The sequence below is a fragment of the Carassius carassius genome, chromosome 30, assembly GCF_963082965.1.
Source record: "Carassius carassius chromosome 30, fCarCar2.1, whole genome shotgun sequence".
Lineage (NCBI taxonomy): Eukaryota > Metazoa > Chordata > Actinopteri > Cypriniformes > Cyprinidae > Carassius > Carassius carassius.
The window spans coordinates 18,212,739-18,227,156 of record NC_081784.1 but is presented as its reverse complement, the minus strand read 5'-3'; the positions used below and the strand labels follow the sequence as shown (position 1 = coordinate 18,227,156).

Genomic DNA, 14,418 nt, shown 5'->3' with positions numbered 1-14,418 from the left:
TTCCATAAAGATATTTTGTAAATTTCCTACTGTAAATAAATCAAAACCTAATTTTTGATTAATAAAACACATTACTAAGAACTTCATTTGGACAACTTTAAAGGTGATTTTCTCAGTTTTTTTATTTATTTTTTTGCACCCTCAGATTCCAGATTTTTCCAGAATAGTAGTATCTCGGCCAAATATCGTCCTAACAAACCATACATCAATGGAAAGATTATTTATCCAGCTTTCAGATTATGTATAAATCTCAGTTTCGAGAAATTGACCCTAATGACTGGTTTTGTGGTCCAGGGTCACATATGTAGTGACACGTTTAAATATTTACTAAACATGTTGTTTTCTGTGGTTTACTACATCATTTCACAAAAGATGAAATTATTTTGTTGTAAGTGTTCACAATGAATGCCTGTCAGAGACTCACTTTAAGTGTTAGGTTTTGTGGGTAAAATGCAGCATCAGAAAAATCAACAACATAACCTCTCAATGTATTCTTCAATGCTCTTAATGCTTCCTCCTCGTCCAATGACGGTGTCATTATTGTAATAAAACTAAAAATGTTAATAAATATACCGCACAATTTCTCAGGCTCTGTGTTACTGAGAGTGTTGTAGTATCTTATCAATGAACAACGTCCAAAAACACGTCAACGGTTGCATGGTAGAAGTGCACTTCCGTAAACCGCGCAAAGATAAAAGGGACTTGTAGTCTTAACAGTATTAAATTGGCTAGGTCAGGGTGGGTAAAAAACTACAAGACGGGATTTTCCGGTATTCACAACGAGTGTTGCGCTGAACATTTACTGTTTAAAAACGCTTATTATTGTAAAGATAACACCTGCGTCCAAATTTTATTCTAAACAAGTCAATAATAGAAATTATCTATAAAATATTTTATGCTTGTTATTTTGAGTAGTACCAGTCATGCATGAGGACACGCCCACCGGACTGTGTTGGAACTGGAAACGCTGTCCTACTTGCCTGATTCGTGTGTCGCCGCTATTTGTTAGGAATAACGATATTGCTGCTGAGCAACTAAGGCAAATAGGAGACGTGGGGAAACACACTGGGCTGGGCTACGAAAACTGTTTAGCTGCTGCATTGAAACCTGAGATAAAACTGACAGCGAAAAGAAGACCAAGGGTGAGTGAACGTTATTATAAAGAATATTTATATTATTTTAATTGCATGTAACAATAAGGCATTTATAATAACGCTTACGTATTAATGCATTTGCTCGTGTTAAACGTATTTTCCCACAAGTCTGTGGTGATCTGATATGATCGTGTGGTCAGGATGCGGTAAATGTTACAGCAGGACAGCCAGCCAGTTCGATCATATGGAATGAATACAATAGCAATGTGTTTTTTGCATTAACGCTGTGCGTCCCAACGCGTGCGTTACACGGATATCTTAATTTATGTGTTGAATGTAATAGTGAGTTTGACTGTATTCACGAAGAGGACACAAGCACTGGTCACCGGTTTGTCCGAACGCATGGCATCTTGCTTAGTATTGCCAAATTTGCTCTTGATCGCAGGGAACCATTAAGAACAACAATATTTCAGTACACTAAGTCGGATGTGTAAGAGATGTGCATGATTTGCCGGCCACTGAAGGGCACTGTGCAGAATCCTTTGTTTTGACAAAGGCTCTTGTTTTGTTCTGCTACATCTGGCCTACATTTATTTTGATTGCAGAATTAAAGACAATTAATAATGCTAAAAAATGTATGTCTTGTTACTGTCTATGTTCGCTATCTCTAGTTTTAGAGGAAAAACAGTATAGTTTCAAAATAGCAGATCTTCTTGACAGTGGATTGTCCTGTGTAATAGGGTTTGCTACTAAACGAATTAGGCCTGTTATTTGAAAAGGGGTTTCTGGATTATTTATTACTTCTCCAGAGTTTGTTTTAAACATGTTGTTTAGAATAGAAGCCTAAAACTGCACACTGTGTCTCAAAACCTAGGGTGTTCAGCTATGTTGTGTGTTGTGTCAGTTGTTATTTGAACTCCACTGGAGAGCAGGTTAAATTAATGGCTGTTTTCTTTGCGGTCTCCACCTCTTTCTGCAGGGCCGAAGATGTATGGCTTCATTTTGACCCTGCTTTTTTATCGTAATATTAATTGATTTTACATATGTTCTTTTTTCGGCTGTAAATTTTACCCATACTTAATTTCAGTATCAAATAAATTAGTGTCAAACAATGACAGCCTAAATTACAACAAAAAATTAGTAATGGGCAGGGTGTGTTTGTTTGTACCCTTTTCGTCTCTTTTGGGTGTAGCTGTTCTTGCATTGCACATTTCCTCTACTGTATTTTGATTGACTAATCTGTACTTTTCTCTCAGTATTTAGTCTAGATTATGAACCAGTTGTTTGTTTATACATTTTGTGTCCAGATCTTTTTTAATGCATATTTTTAGTTTCCAAAATGCAAAATTGTCACTGTATTATGACAGAACCAGTAGTAGACAGTAAAAGTAGTAGATGTGGCTGGTCTTTTTTCACAAAATATTATATAATTTTTATACTTTTCATTGTTTCTTCTCTTGGCAAAAAAATGAATGGAATTAATTTAATACCATTCTGGTATCTTTTATCTCTTTGGTCCCGAGTTAAAATCGGTTAAAGGGGCCATATGGTGCGATTAAATTTGGAGTGTTACAAGCTCTTGGTGCATAAAGAAGATCTGTAAAGTTGCAAAGACTAAAGTCTCAAATCCAAAGAGATATTCTTTATAAAAGTTAAGACTCGTCCATCCCCTCCTAAAATGCCTTGTTTAAACACGCTCCCACATGTCTATGTCACTATGTGGGAAGCTTTGCATAACACCGCCCAAATGTTCACTCAAAGAAAGAAGTCGGTACTCTTGTTCTCGTTGTAGTATTGTTGTTTCCACCGCCGCCTTGTTGTGGAGGTGCAGTGTGTTTCGTTGTGAAAGCGAAACTACTTTGTTTGGCCTTCCAAAAGAGGATATCCGCTTCGTCATGCTTGGAGCTGATCTGTGAAGGTCGCTGAAGAAATACATCAACTTCGTGCTGTGGATTGCTGGATCAGCTTTCACCATGGAAGAAGCGGAGTCCAGCCCGGGGTCGTCACACGTGAAGTTGAATCCGCCGACTGCGCCGTTCTCAAGACCGCAAGCCGTTCCTCACTCAAGCCCGCAGTGTGTTACGATGTGTGACAGACTGTTTCCTGAACCTGCATACTAGCCTACAATGGGTCCGTGCTCAAAGGCTGTTCTGTAAAGTGAGGCAGTTCTAACTCTACAAGGAGAGTCTGGCGCTTCTGACTCACAGCCTGTAAGTACATGTTTTATATTTACAGAATTTGAGTTTTGAGCAGTGTAGAGTAGTGCTTGTTATTTGTCATTTCTCCGATCTCAAATGCAGACATGGTTTTATGTTTATGTGGCTCGATACGCAATGCATCATATAAAAAGACCATCCCCACTGGATGCAACAAATGCCTCGTTTGTAATGGGTTTTATTGGTTTTGTCTGGTTGTGCTGGGAGACAGTATGACAGTATGCTAAGGGGCATAACATTTCTGTCACACACTTGAGGAATTCACCTAATCACAATGCACTGGATAGCTGGCCAATCAGAGCACACCTTGCTCTTCAGAACGATGAGCTTTGTAAAAATCAACGCTTTTTCAGAAAGGCAGGGAATAGAGGAGCAACAATAATGTACATTATGTGGTAAATAATGTTTTTTTTTTAACCTTAAACTTAGCAACATCATATGACCCCTTTAAGACAAAATGCAACAACTATCTTTGACCCAGACCAAAACACATAGTCTTGGGCTTTCACAAGAAAATCTTAGCTTTGTGAACCATAAATCATTAATTATTTATAAGTTAGCATCACTTCCTTAGTTGGATCATGTTGACTGACCAAGTACCAAATGAATGTGGATTAACAAAAAAGCCACAAGTTCGCAGTCAATTAATTATAAATAGTTTCATCTGAAAATTAGTATATAAGTGAGCATTTGCTAGCTCAAGCCACCCTACAAAAATATATATGTATTTTTTAAGTTAAATAAAAGCTTAAGTGCTTTCTTTGCTCTCCTCCTGTCAGCACTGCATTTCAAATGCATATAAATGGTTGTCTGTGTGTGTGATGATCAGACTATCAGGTTATTTCAGGCCAGTCTGGATTCTGTATGCCCACTGGCTAGCTTAATCCTGCTCTTTAGCTCTGACCTATATTTGTGATCCATTATTTGTTTCCCCTCCGCTTATATCTGGTCTACTGATTGTAACTGGTAATTGAAGTGCATGCAATAGATTCGGTGTATAATGGCAGTTACAGTAAATGCACACAGTTTTCTTAATTTGTCTGATTAATGACCCCTTAGCCACCCCCATATTACACTGGAAAAAAAAATCAGATTAAAAATCAGAAGATATGTCAGATGTGAACATATATGTTTAAAGGTTTGAGGCCAGTATGATTTATTTTATTAATTTATTGAAAGTTATTAATGTTGTTCAGCAAGGATGCGTTAAATTGATAAAAAGTGACAGTAAAGACAGTTTTTTTTTTTTTTTCATTAAAGAATCCTTTAAAGAAAAAAAAACATCACATCACCGTTTCCACAAAAATATTAAGCAGCAAAACAGTTTTTAATGTTGATAATAATAGAGCAAGCTTTGTATTTCATTTGGAAACCAATGTCCTAGAGTCTGGAGGAAGGGTGGAGAAGCTCATAGTCCACGTTGCTTGAAGTCCAGTGTTAAGTTTCCACTGTCTGTGATGAATTGGGGTGCAATGTCATCTGCTGGGTTTTGTCCATTGTGTTTTTTGAAAACCAAAGTCACTGCACCCAGTTACTAAGAAATGTTGGAGCACTTCATGCTTCCTTCTGCTGACCAGTTTTTTGAAGATGCGGATTTCATTTTCCAGCAGGATTTGGCACCTGCCCACACTGCCAAAAAGCATCAAAAGTTGGTTAAATGACCATTGTGTTGGTGTGCTTAAATGACCATGGTGTTGGTGTGCTTGACTGGCCAGCAAACTCACCAGACCTGAACCCCAGGGAGAATCTACGGTTATTGTCAAGAGGAAAATAAGAGACCACAAAATGCAGATGAGCTGAAGGCTACTGTCAAAGAAACCTGGGCTTCCATACCACCTCAGCAGTGCCACAGGCTGATCACCTCCATGCCACGCCGAATTGAGGGAGTAATTAAAGCAAAAGGAGCCCCTACCAAGTATTGAGTACATGTACAGTAAATGAACATACTTTCCAGAAGGCCAGCAATTCACAATTTTTTTTTTTCTTATTGGTCTTATGAAGTATTCTAATTTGTTGAGATAGTGAATTGCTGGGTTTTTGTTAAATGTGAGGCAAAATCTAATTCAGTCTGTGTGCATTGCATTTATTTAATACACAATTTTTAGTTTCACAGTTTGAGTTGAATTACTGAAATAAATGAACATTTACAAAACATTCTAATTTATTGAGAGCTGAATATTGTGGCGGGATGGAAGGATCACGTGACAAAGAGAGCTTAGTTTAAGACCCCAGAGGGTGGATTTATTAAGTGACAGGTGAGTATGTGAATGGTGATGGTGCTCTTGCTCGCTGTGGTCCTCTCGGTCGTGTCCAGGTGTGGGTGAATCCGTGCCGTGCTTGTGGTGGGGCTGATCGGTCACTCAGTGCTTTCTGGAACAGAATAGAGAGCGTGTTCATTTGCTTTCTAATGGAGAGGCTTCTTTCCCTTCATCTGTGAGAACGCTACTTATCTGCCGGTGGGTTGACGAGCCTCAGGTGTGGCCGTTCAGCCATTAGTGCTCTTGTCTTGAGCAGGTGCTCCTCATGAGTTTCCAGGGCAACGCTGATGTGGAGTCGGGACGTTCGTCACAATATATAAACAAAACAAAACAAAATCTTACCAACCCCAAACGTTTGAAAGGTTGTTTCAGTCATATAGTTATAAATAGCTAATTTTTATTCTGTATCGTTCTGTCTTTGAAAATTATGAGTGTCTGCATTTAGCAGAAATTCCCTTTGGTCAGAAACATTTACTGGTTGTTGATTTGCATAAGTGGGTTCTGTTGTGTCAAATATGTCATTATGCATGTTTATTACCACCCAACGGGCACATTTTGTTGTGTCTGATAAGGTCACAAGTGTAATAGATTTGGATTAATGATGGATCTTTCTTCCTGCTGCCACATGCTGATGATGTAAATGAGAAGTCTGCCTCTCATGGCCATATGGTACTTTTACACCATCCCCAAATTTGCTTTCTCAGCTTCTTTTACTGCATTAGCCCCATTTTATGACATAAGGTTTGAATTAAGGTGAATTTATTTATATTTCATGATTTATTTTAAAAGAGACTGAACTCTATTCACTTTTGTGTAATATGTAATAGTTTAGTGGATTCATGAGTAAAATATAATAACATGTAAATAAAGCCATTGTGGAGTATCATGATAGTCCAACATCTGATTAGTCAAGCTGACAATTTGTTTATGTATATGTTTTTTAGTGTCAGTATTTTTAGCAATGTTACTTCAATTACAGCGCTGACTGCTTTAGCTTAGACAAGACACTATATCTATAGAGTGGTGGAACTATGATGTCACTTTGTAGGCAAAAACCTGGAAGTGAGTTCGCATTTTAGCACTTTTTTTGTATGGTAGTTTGGTTAAATCCTCTAAAATAAGGACTGTGGTTCACACAAGCTCAAGATACTTTCACGTCTTATTCTACGACATAAAGCACACCAGTTACACCCCACTCGTGATTTTTTTTTAAACCGTTACATTTCTTAAAAAAGGCGGTTGCTAAATGGGACTACATGGCACCATCACAGACATTTGATCATGCAAAACAGTTGATCAATTTACATTATTTTCCAATCGTAGTGTATAATTTATAGTCCAGTTAATTGCAGAATAACCAATTAATAGTTAATTAATAATTTTATATTGTTGTTCGACATTGTTTTTTTGCTTCGGATGTAAGATGCTCGTTTTATCGTTTTCCTAATGATACGGAGACTCAGGGTTCATACCATAATGTAAACTCATATGATTATTCCATTCATATACAGATTAAATCCTTTTCACTGAACGTGTTAAAAATAAGTTTTAAAAAGTTATGTGAAGCGTGGTGGTGTGGTGGTGGGGGCGAGCGACTGTGTGCTGTACAGTATTTCATTTATAGCCTAAGTTAGCTTTTAAGTTGTGGCGCTTTTATTTAGGCATCAAAATTCATAAAAGTTATATTATTTTGTAAAGATTATCTTGATTGACAAAACGTGTAAATTTCATGAACTATGACTGAACACAGAGCTTATTTTTTGCTATAATCCAAAAGCCTATGGAAAAATCCTGTTGACTATTTTCCTATTTTGCAGACAAGAATCCTAATCCTATTTTGTTGAGGGAACCAGTGCGATGCTAAAAGCCGATCTGCCTACAAACTGACATCATAGTTCCCCCACTCTTTTTCATTTCAGTGCAAACATCAATTTGAATTATGTGAATGACAGTCCAGCCACTGTTCATTCATATCAAGACCACTTACTGTATTCTTCTTAAGCATTGAGATTGTCCGTGGATAGATTTCTTTCCCAGCATAAGCATATAGAGATGCACTATACTGTTTGGTGACTAGTCAGATGTGTAGCAGATACCTTGAGAAATGAGGCTCAGATGCCCTTAGGCTTATTGTTGCAGCATTTGTTTCTGGAAATAAGAATCCAAATTTTTGGATAATGCAAACAAAGTGCTTTGCGAGAGAAACAGAATGATGGATAATTAATTTCTGAGTATTGTTTTTATTGATGAGATAGATAAAAGCAGTGAACCTAGACTGATTATTTAAGAGTTTGTGATGCCTCAGTGATTTTACCTTTCTCAAGAGATACTGACGATATTTGTGTATAAATGGAGATTATTATGTTCCGAAATAACGCAAATTGCCAACCAATAAAATTACCAATTACAAACATCATAAATGTTTTTTAGTTCTCCTCACTCCCCAACAATTTCTTTACATTTAGGAGTATTCATTATTGTTTTTCTATAAATGCTAGGCATAAAAAAAATATATTTAAAATGAAACTGAAACTATTGGTGCAACCTAAGCAAATAAACGTTGACCAATGTAGGCTCCCTCTCTGATTCGGGATGAAAATAAATGTGTATTTTGCATGCTTTTAATGTTAATTGCATGATCACTCTCATAAAAAAAAAAAGGTCCATCAACTGTCACTGGGGTGGTATCTTTTCAAAATATATTCCTTTGTACCATATTTACCCCTAAAAGGTGTACATTAGTACCTTAAATATACATATTAGTACCTATCGTATACATACCTAGGTGGTACATGTTAGTACCTCTTGAGCGGGCACCTCATGAGTGATGGTTTAATTTTTTTCTGAGCGTGTAGAAGTCGTTTAGGAATATACGTTGTGTTTCAGGTAACAAAACATGTAGTTTGCATTCTGGAAAATATGGTAATAAAAGTGAATGGGGATGATGTGTGCTTTCAAGCTCCAGAAATGGCATAAAACTGGTCCAGTCAACTTGTGCACTATATTCCAAGTTTTATTCAAGGTCCAGAAGGTCAATAAATAGCAGAATTTTAATTTTGGGATCGACTGTTCCTTTAAGAGTGTCTCTTCAGTAGACTGGGTTTCAGACAGTGGAGATGGGTTAGGCTAGTACTCATGGGTCATGATATGAGGTCATGTGGATTAGGGAGGACACTTATACGGTTGTGTCATTATCTGGCTGGAGATCTTATTAGATGGGTGTAGACTTCATCCAGAAAGTCAAGCGAAAGCTTCATATATGAGAAACACCAGTCTGAAACGAACAAGTTTTACTATTATGTGTAGTACAGAAAAGCATCCCAGTCTGACACATGCTGTTCCAGATGTTCCTATTGCAACATAGCATAGCAAAAATGGGGTTTTCCTGCTTTTCTGCTTATCTGTTTATCTATTTCAGAGTGAATCAGTGCCTTATTTCACTCAGAGATGAATAAGACAGATGACAGAGATTCAGAAATTAACCGGAGGAAGCAGGAAAAAGCGTTAGCCACACTTCCTGTTCCTTGCAAAAACTCTGTCAACCCAAAACAACCTATCTCTTCAGACACTGAAGCAGGAGGATGCACTCACAGCCAGCTTGGTAAAATCACCCTTTCACCCACTGAAAACACCATATGTCACTTAGTTTGGAAGAAGGGGGGGGGGGGGGGGGCTTTTAGGGCCACAAAGCTGCTTCTGTAGAAATCGATGTGTCTATTCTTGATATCTTAAGCATGCTTGTGCCAACAAGAAGGTGAAGCTCACTCCAAGAGTAAAGTCGGCAGATTTTGAGGTCTCGCTTTAAGCTTTTAAATAAAGTCTTAAAGTATTTCTTTTCTCAAGATTGTCTCGGCAGCCGTACAGGGATTGTTAGGGTTTGAAGATTGAAGTCTGTGTCTGTCAGAAATGCATGTGTTTATTAATAGGTACTGACGACCAACATTCTTCAGCTTCTAAAACACTTTCATGTCTTATTAAGAGAGAGGTTTATATCACACCACATAACTGCCTCTGCCACACCGTGCTTATTCCTCAATTCCTTGGGTAGTAGATGGGTATAAAGGTTTTCTTGTGGTTGATCAAATAATGCCTGTATTTCAGAAAAGAGAAAACCCATTTCTTGCAAGCTGCTCCCAAGATGTAATCTATCTGGGTTGTAAAGGACTTCTCAGAACTTATTCCTGTCAGACACATTGTCCCAAACCTACAGGCAATATCACAACTATGTTGCTAAATAAAAGTTCTCAGCTTCTCACAGGAAGACATTGTAAAACTTTCTATAAATATGCAATACTGGCTCTATATTTTTTTTTTCTTTTTTCATTTTCATTTTTTTTCTTAAATAATATATATATATATATATATATATATATATATATATATATATATATATATATATATATATATATATATATATATATATATATATATATATATATATATATATATATGAATATAAATTATTAAATTACATATATATTTAAATAAATTGTTTGTTTCCCCTTTTATTATTATACAAGATTACAAACGTACAAAAAAACCTATGCTGTTATTTATTATTATTATTATTATTATTTAGATTTTATATAAAGTGTCATAAATTATGTAAATTAATAGTATCATATTACTATAATGCATTTCATGCATCTTGGTTTCTCAGTCTACTTTGAAACCATAAGTGGACCTTAAGAATTTGTAAGTGGACGTCAACTGTTTTATTTTATTGAGTGGATATTATGTTCCAGTTCCTCGAGCAGCATAATCATAGTGCACTCTCAGCAAATATGGGGCCCATATATCAAAACAGCACCCATTATTGGTCAAGATAGCGATGTGTTAATAAAAAGGGCTTTCACAATATCGAAAGTGAAGCAGCCAAGCTGCTTGTGTGTGCTGTATGATAGTAGTCTTGAGGGTCTTCCAGAAGAAACAGTCAAGTGCTCTACAATAATTGCAGTTATATAGAGACGTGTTATTGTAGGTTGTGTTTTTTGTTTGTTCATTTATCAATCTGTATCCGGTCGAGGTTGTACATTGCTGTGAATAATTTACAAACTACACAACCCACAACCATGTTTTGTAAAAAAATATCAAATAAAAAAATAAGAGGTTGAGGAGTTGCACAGGGTCACCTAGAAGAGGCATGGTGTGTATTTCAGGAGGATACATTCAATTCCTCTTCCCAGACCATTTGCAGCTGTAGCTCAGAGCAGCTGAATGTGACCTCCTTTTCATAAAAAGGGGGGAAAAAAATCCCACAGCCCAGTAGGGTGTGCAGTCAAATTGCCTACATCACTTCCTGCCGCATCTGGCAATGATCACAGGCTAGAGAGGGAGGAGGGAAGTGTCCCAGGCCTCTGTAGTCAGCATGCAGCAGATCTCAGCGCGGTCTAACGGATCTCTCTCTCTGTCTCTCTCCACCCACATTCCACTGTCGCTTCAAATGTAAACATCTCAGAGGGATAAAACATGTATGTTTTGTAAAAGTTGAATAAAAGTTAATGTTGAGTGAGAAATGGGATGTCACTGATAGAAAGTGTTTCTTGTCTTTATCTGTCCATCAGGATGACGTAGGGACTGAGGCTGGAGGAGAGTGCAGAGATGAGCCTCACGTCCTGGTTCCTCGTGAGCAGCGGGGGCACACGACACCGGCTGCCCCGTGAGATGATCTTTGTGGGCCGTGATGACTGCGAGCTGATGCTACAGGTCAGAAAGGGTGTTTCTCAATTTTATTTTAAATCTAAACATATTAAAAATAGTATTTACAACCCGAATTCCGGAAAAGTTGGGACGTTTTTTAAATTTTAATAAAATGAAAACTAAAGGAATTTCAAATCACATGAGCCAATATTTTATTCACAATAGAACATAGATAACGTAGCAAATGTTTAAACTGAGAAATTTTACACTTTTATCCACTTAATTAGCTCATTTAAAATTTAATGCCTGCTACAGGTCTCAAAAAAGTTGGCACGGGGGCAACAAATGGCTAAAAAAGCAAGCAGTTTTGAAAAGATTCAGCTGGGAGAACATCTAGTGATTAATTAAGTTAATTGATATCAGGTCTGTAACATGATTAGCTATAAAAGCTTTGTCTTATAGAAGCAGAGTCTCTCAGAAGTAAAGATGGGCAGAGGCTCTCCAATCTGTGAAAGACTGCGTAAAAAAATTGTGGAAAACTTTAAAAACAATGTTCCTCAACGTCAAATTGCAAAGGCTTTGCAAATCTCATCATCTACAGTGCATAACATCATCAAAAGATTCAGAGAAACTGGAGAAATCTCTGTGCGTAAGGGACAAGGCCGGAGACCTTTATTGGATGCCCGTGGTCTTCGGGCTCTCAGACGACACTGCATCACTCATCGGCATGATTGTGTCAATGACATTACTAAATGGGCCAAGGAATACTTTCAGAAACCACTGTCGGTAAACACAATCCGCCGTGCCATCAGCAGATGCCAACTAAAGCTCTATCATGCAAAAAGGAAGCCATATGTGAACATGGTCCAGAAGCGCCGTCGTGTCCTGTGGGCCAAGGCTCATTTAAAATGGACTATTTCAAAGTGGAATAGTGTTTTATGGTCAGACGAGTCCAAATTTGACATTCTTGTTGGAAATCACGGACGCCGTGTCCTCCGGGCTAAAGAGGAGGGAGACCTTCCAGCATGTTATCAGCGTTCAGTTCAAAAGCCAGCATCTCTGATGGTATGGGGGTGCATAAGTGCATACGGTATGGGCAGCTTGCATGTTTTGGAAGGCTCTGTGAATGCTGAAAGGTATATAAAGGTTTTAGAGCAACATATGCTTCCCTCCAAACAACGTCTATTTCAGGGAAGGCCTTGTTTATTTCAGCAGGACAATGCAAAACCACATACTGCAGCTATAACAACAGCATGGCTTCGTCGTAGAAGAGTCCGGGTGCTAACCTGGCCTGCCTGCAGTCCAGATCTTTCACCTATAGAGAACATTTGGTGCATCATTAAACGAAAAATACGTCAAAGACGACCACGAACTCTTCAGCAGCTGGAAATCTATATAAGGCAAGAATGGGACCAAATTCCAACAGTAAAACTCCAGCAACTCATAGCCTCAATGCCCAGACGTCTTCAAACTGTTTTGAAAAGAAAAGGAGATGCTACACCATGGTAAACATGCCCCGTCCCAACTATTTTGAGACCTGTAGCAGAAATCAAAATTGAAATGAGCTCATTTTGTGTATAAAATTGTAAACTTTCTCAGTTTAAACATTTGCTATGTTATCTATGTTCTATTGTGAATAAAATATTGGCTCATGTGATTTGAAAGTCTTTTAGTTTTCATTTTATTCAAATTAAAAAAACGTCCCAACTTTTCCGGAATTCGGGTTGTATTATTTGATATTAAGCTGAAATAAATCAAATGTAAGTATAAATATAAGATCAAAAACTAAATTGGAAGTGTTACCATGTCAGCTTGCTGAAATAAAATAAGTACTAAAATTACTAAAACTAAAACTGAAATAAAAATATATGAAAGATAAATAGAAATATATTTTAAAAAATGTATAAAATGATAGCCACAAGCAATTATTAAAATGAAAACGGAAAGTCTAACAATAAAAACAAATTCTGAATAATATTAATATTTATACTGCAATAGTACTGTTACTTTTATGAAAATGCTGTTAAATCAAAAGTCTCTGTTTAAGTGAAATGAGCAATTTTTGTAATATTAAGTATGACCCAGTGAACTGGCAAAATAATGACTTTTTTCAAACATGTAGTCCTGTCTATAACTTAAAATATTTATTATGATTTCCTCAAAAATTCTACTGTTTTCAACACTGATAATAATAAGAAATGTTTCTTAATAATTTTTTTTTGTAAACAATAAAATACATTCATTTTAAACATATTTTACATATTTTTGTTGTGAATAAAAAAATTTATGCAGCCTTAAGTAAGCATAAAAGACTTCATTCAAAACCTCAAAAAAAATCTAGCAACCCCAAACTGTAGTATATTTCACAAGTTTTCTGTTATGATCTTAGGAAGGATGGAGAAAGAAAAATCCATGCCCAGGAGGAAAGTTGTGTTCCAGCTAAGTGGCATGACTGTTACTTTCGACCACAGCATCAGTATACACGTGTTAGTCATGCAACTTTATTAATAGAAAGTGGGACAAACAGCTCATGGGGTACTTTAAGATGTACTACAGTGTAGAACCACAGGAGCATAGACTAATGCCAAACACTGATGGAGAGAGTGCAAGTCATGTCATTAAAGAAATGAGTCCAACCCCAAAACAAACTTGACATATCACAACACAAACGCAGATGTAATATCAGCCACTTAAAGGAAGGCTGTATACTGTCTATCTCATAGAATTATTAGCAACTGTACAAAACACCCTAGCAACTACATAACAACATGCTTAAGCCTCTCACAACACCTAAGTAACTACATACTTTAGCAAGTTTAAGTTGAAATGGCCTTCTAAATGGACACATTTAGTTCAGAAGTCTTTAATGGAAATTAAATATTTTCACCTCAAAGCAATAACAAAAAATCCTTTTCTTAAATCCAGTTACCGGTAGATAACGAGTACAGGATAGCAGAACTATGCTCATAGACCAGCATTTAAAATGTTGAATATATGGATATGTTTCAAGTCTTCAAATACTAGTTTCTAGTAGACATAAACATAAGCTTTGTTTAGTTAGGAAACCCCCATTTCCCTCTTTGACCCCTCCATGTTTGGGTTGGGCATAAATCAAACTCAGTCTGGTCATGTGATTGTGTCACAATACGTTCAGTGGTCACATGGTTGTCTCAAAATAGATTGGTGATGTATTAGATACCTTATCACTGA

The 14,418-nt window shown here is 36.9% G+C and overlaps 1 protein-coding gene and 1 pseudogene across 3 annotated transcripts in view; one reads left to right on the top strand and one right to left on the bottom strand.

Annotated features, from left to right (window-relative positions):
- The window catches only part of LOC132110334 (serologically defined colon cancer antigen 8 homolog), a 45,542-nt pseudogene extending 45,004 nt beyond the window's left edge, over window positions 1-538 (bottom strand).
- A 416-nt stretch (window positions 539-954) lies between these two features.
- The window catches only part of LOC132110792 (centrosomal protein of 170 kDa-like), a 42,401-nt gene continuing 28,937 nt past the window's right edge, over window positions 955-14,418 (top strand). For all 3 annotated transcript variants that reach the window (XM_059517741.1, XM_059517743.1, XM_059517740.1), the window contains exons 1-2: window positions 955-1,142; window positions 11,133-11,274. In XM_059517741.1, coding sequence (XP_059373724.1) covers window positions 11,170-11,274 — 105 coding nt within the window. In that variant the 5' untranslated portion in view covers window positions 955-1,142; window positions 11,133-11,169. The remainder of the gene's footprint in view (window positions 1,143-11,132; window positions 11,275-14,418) is intronic.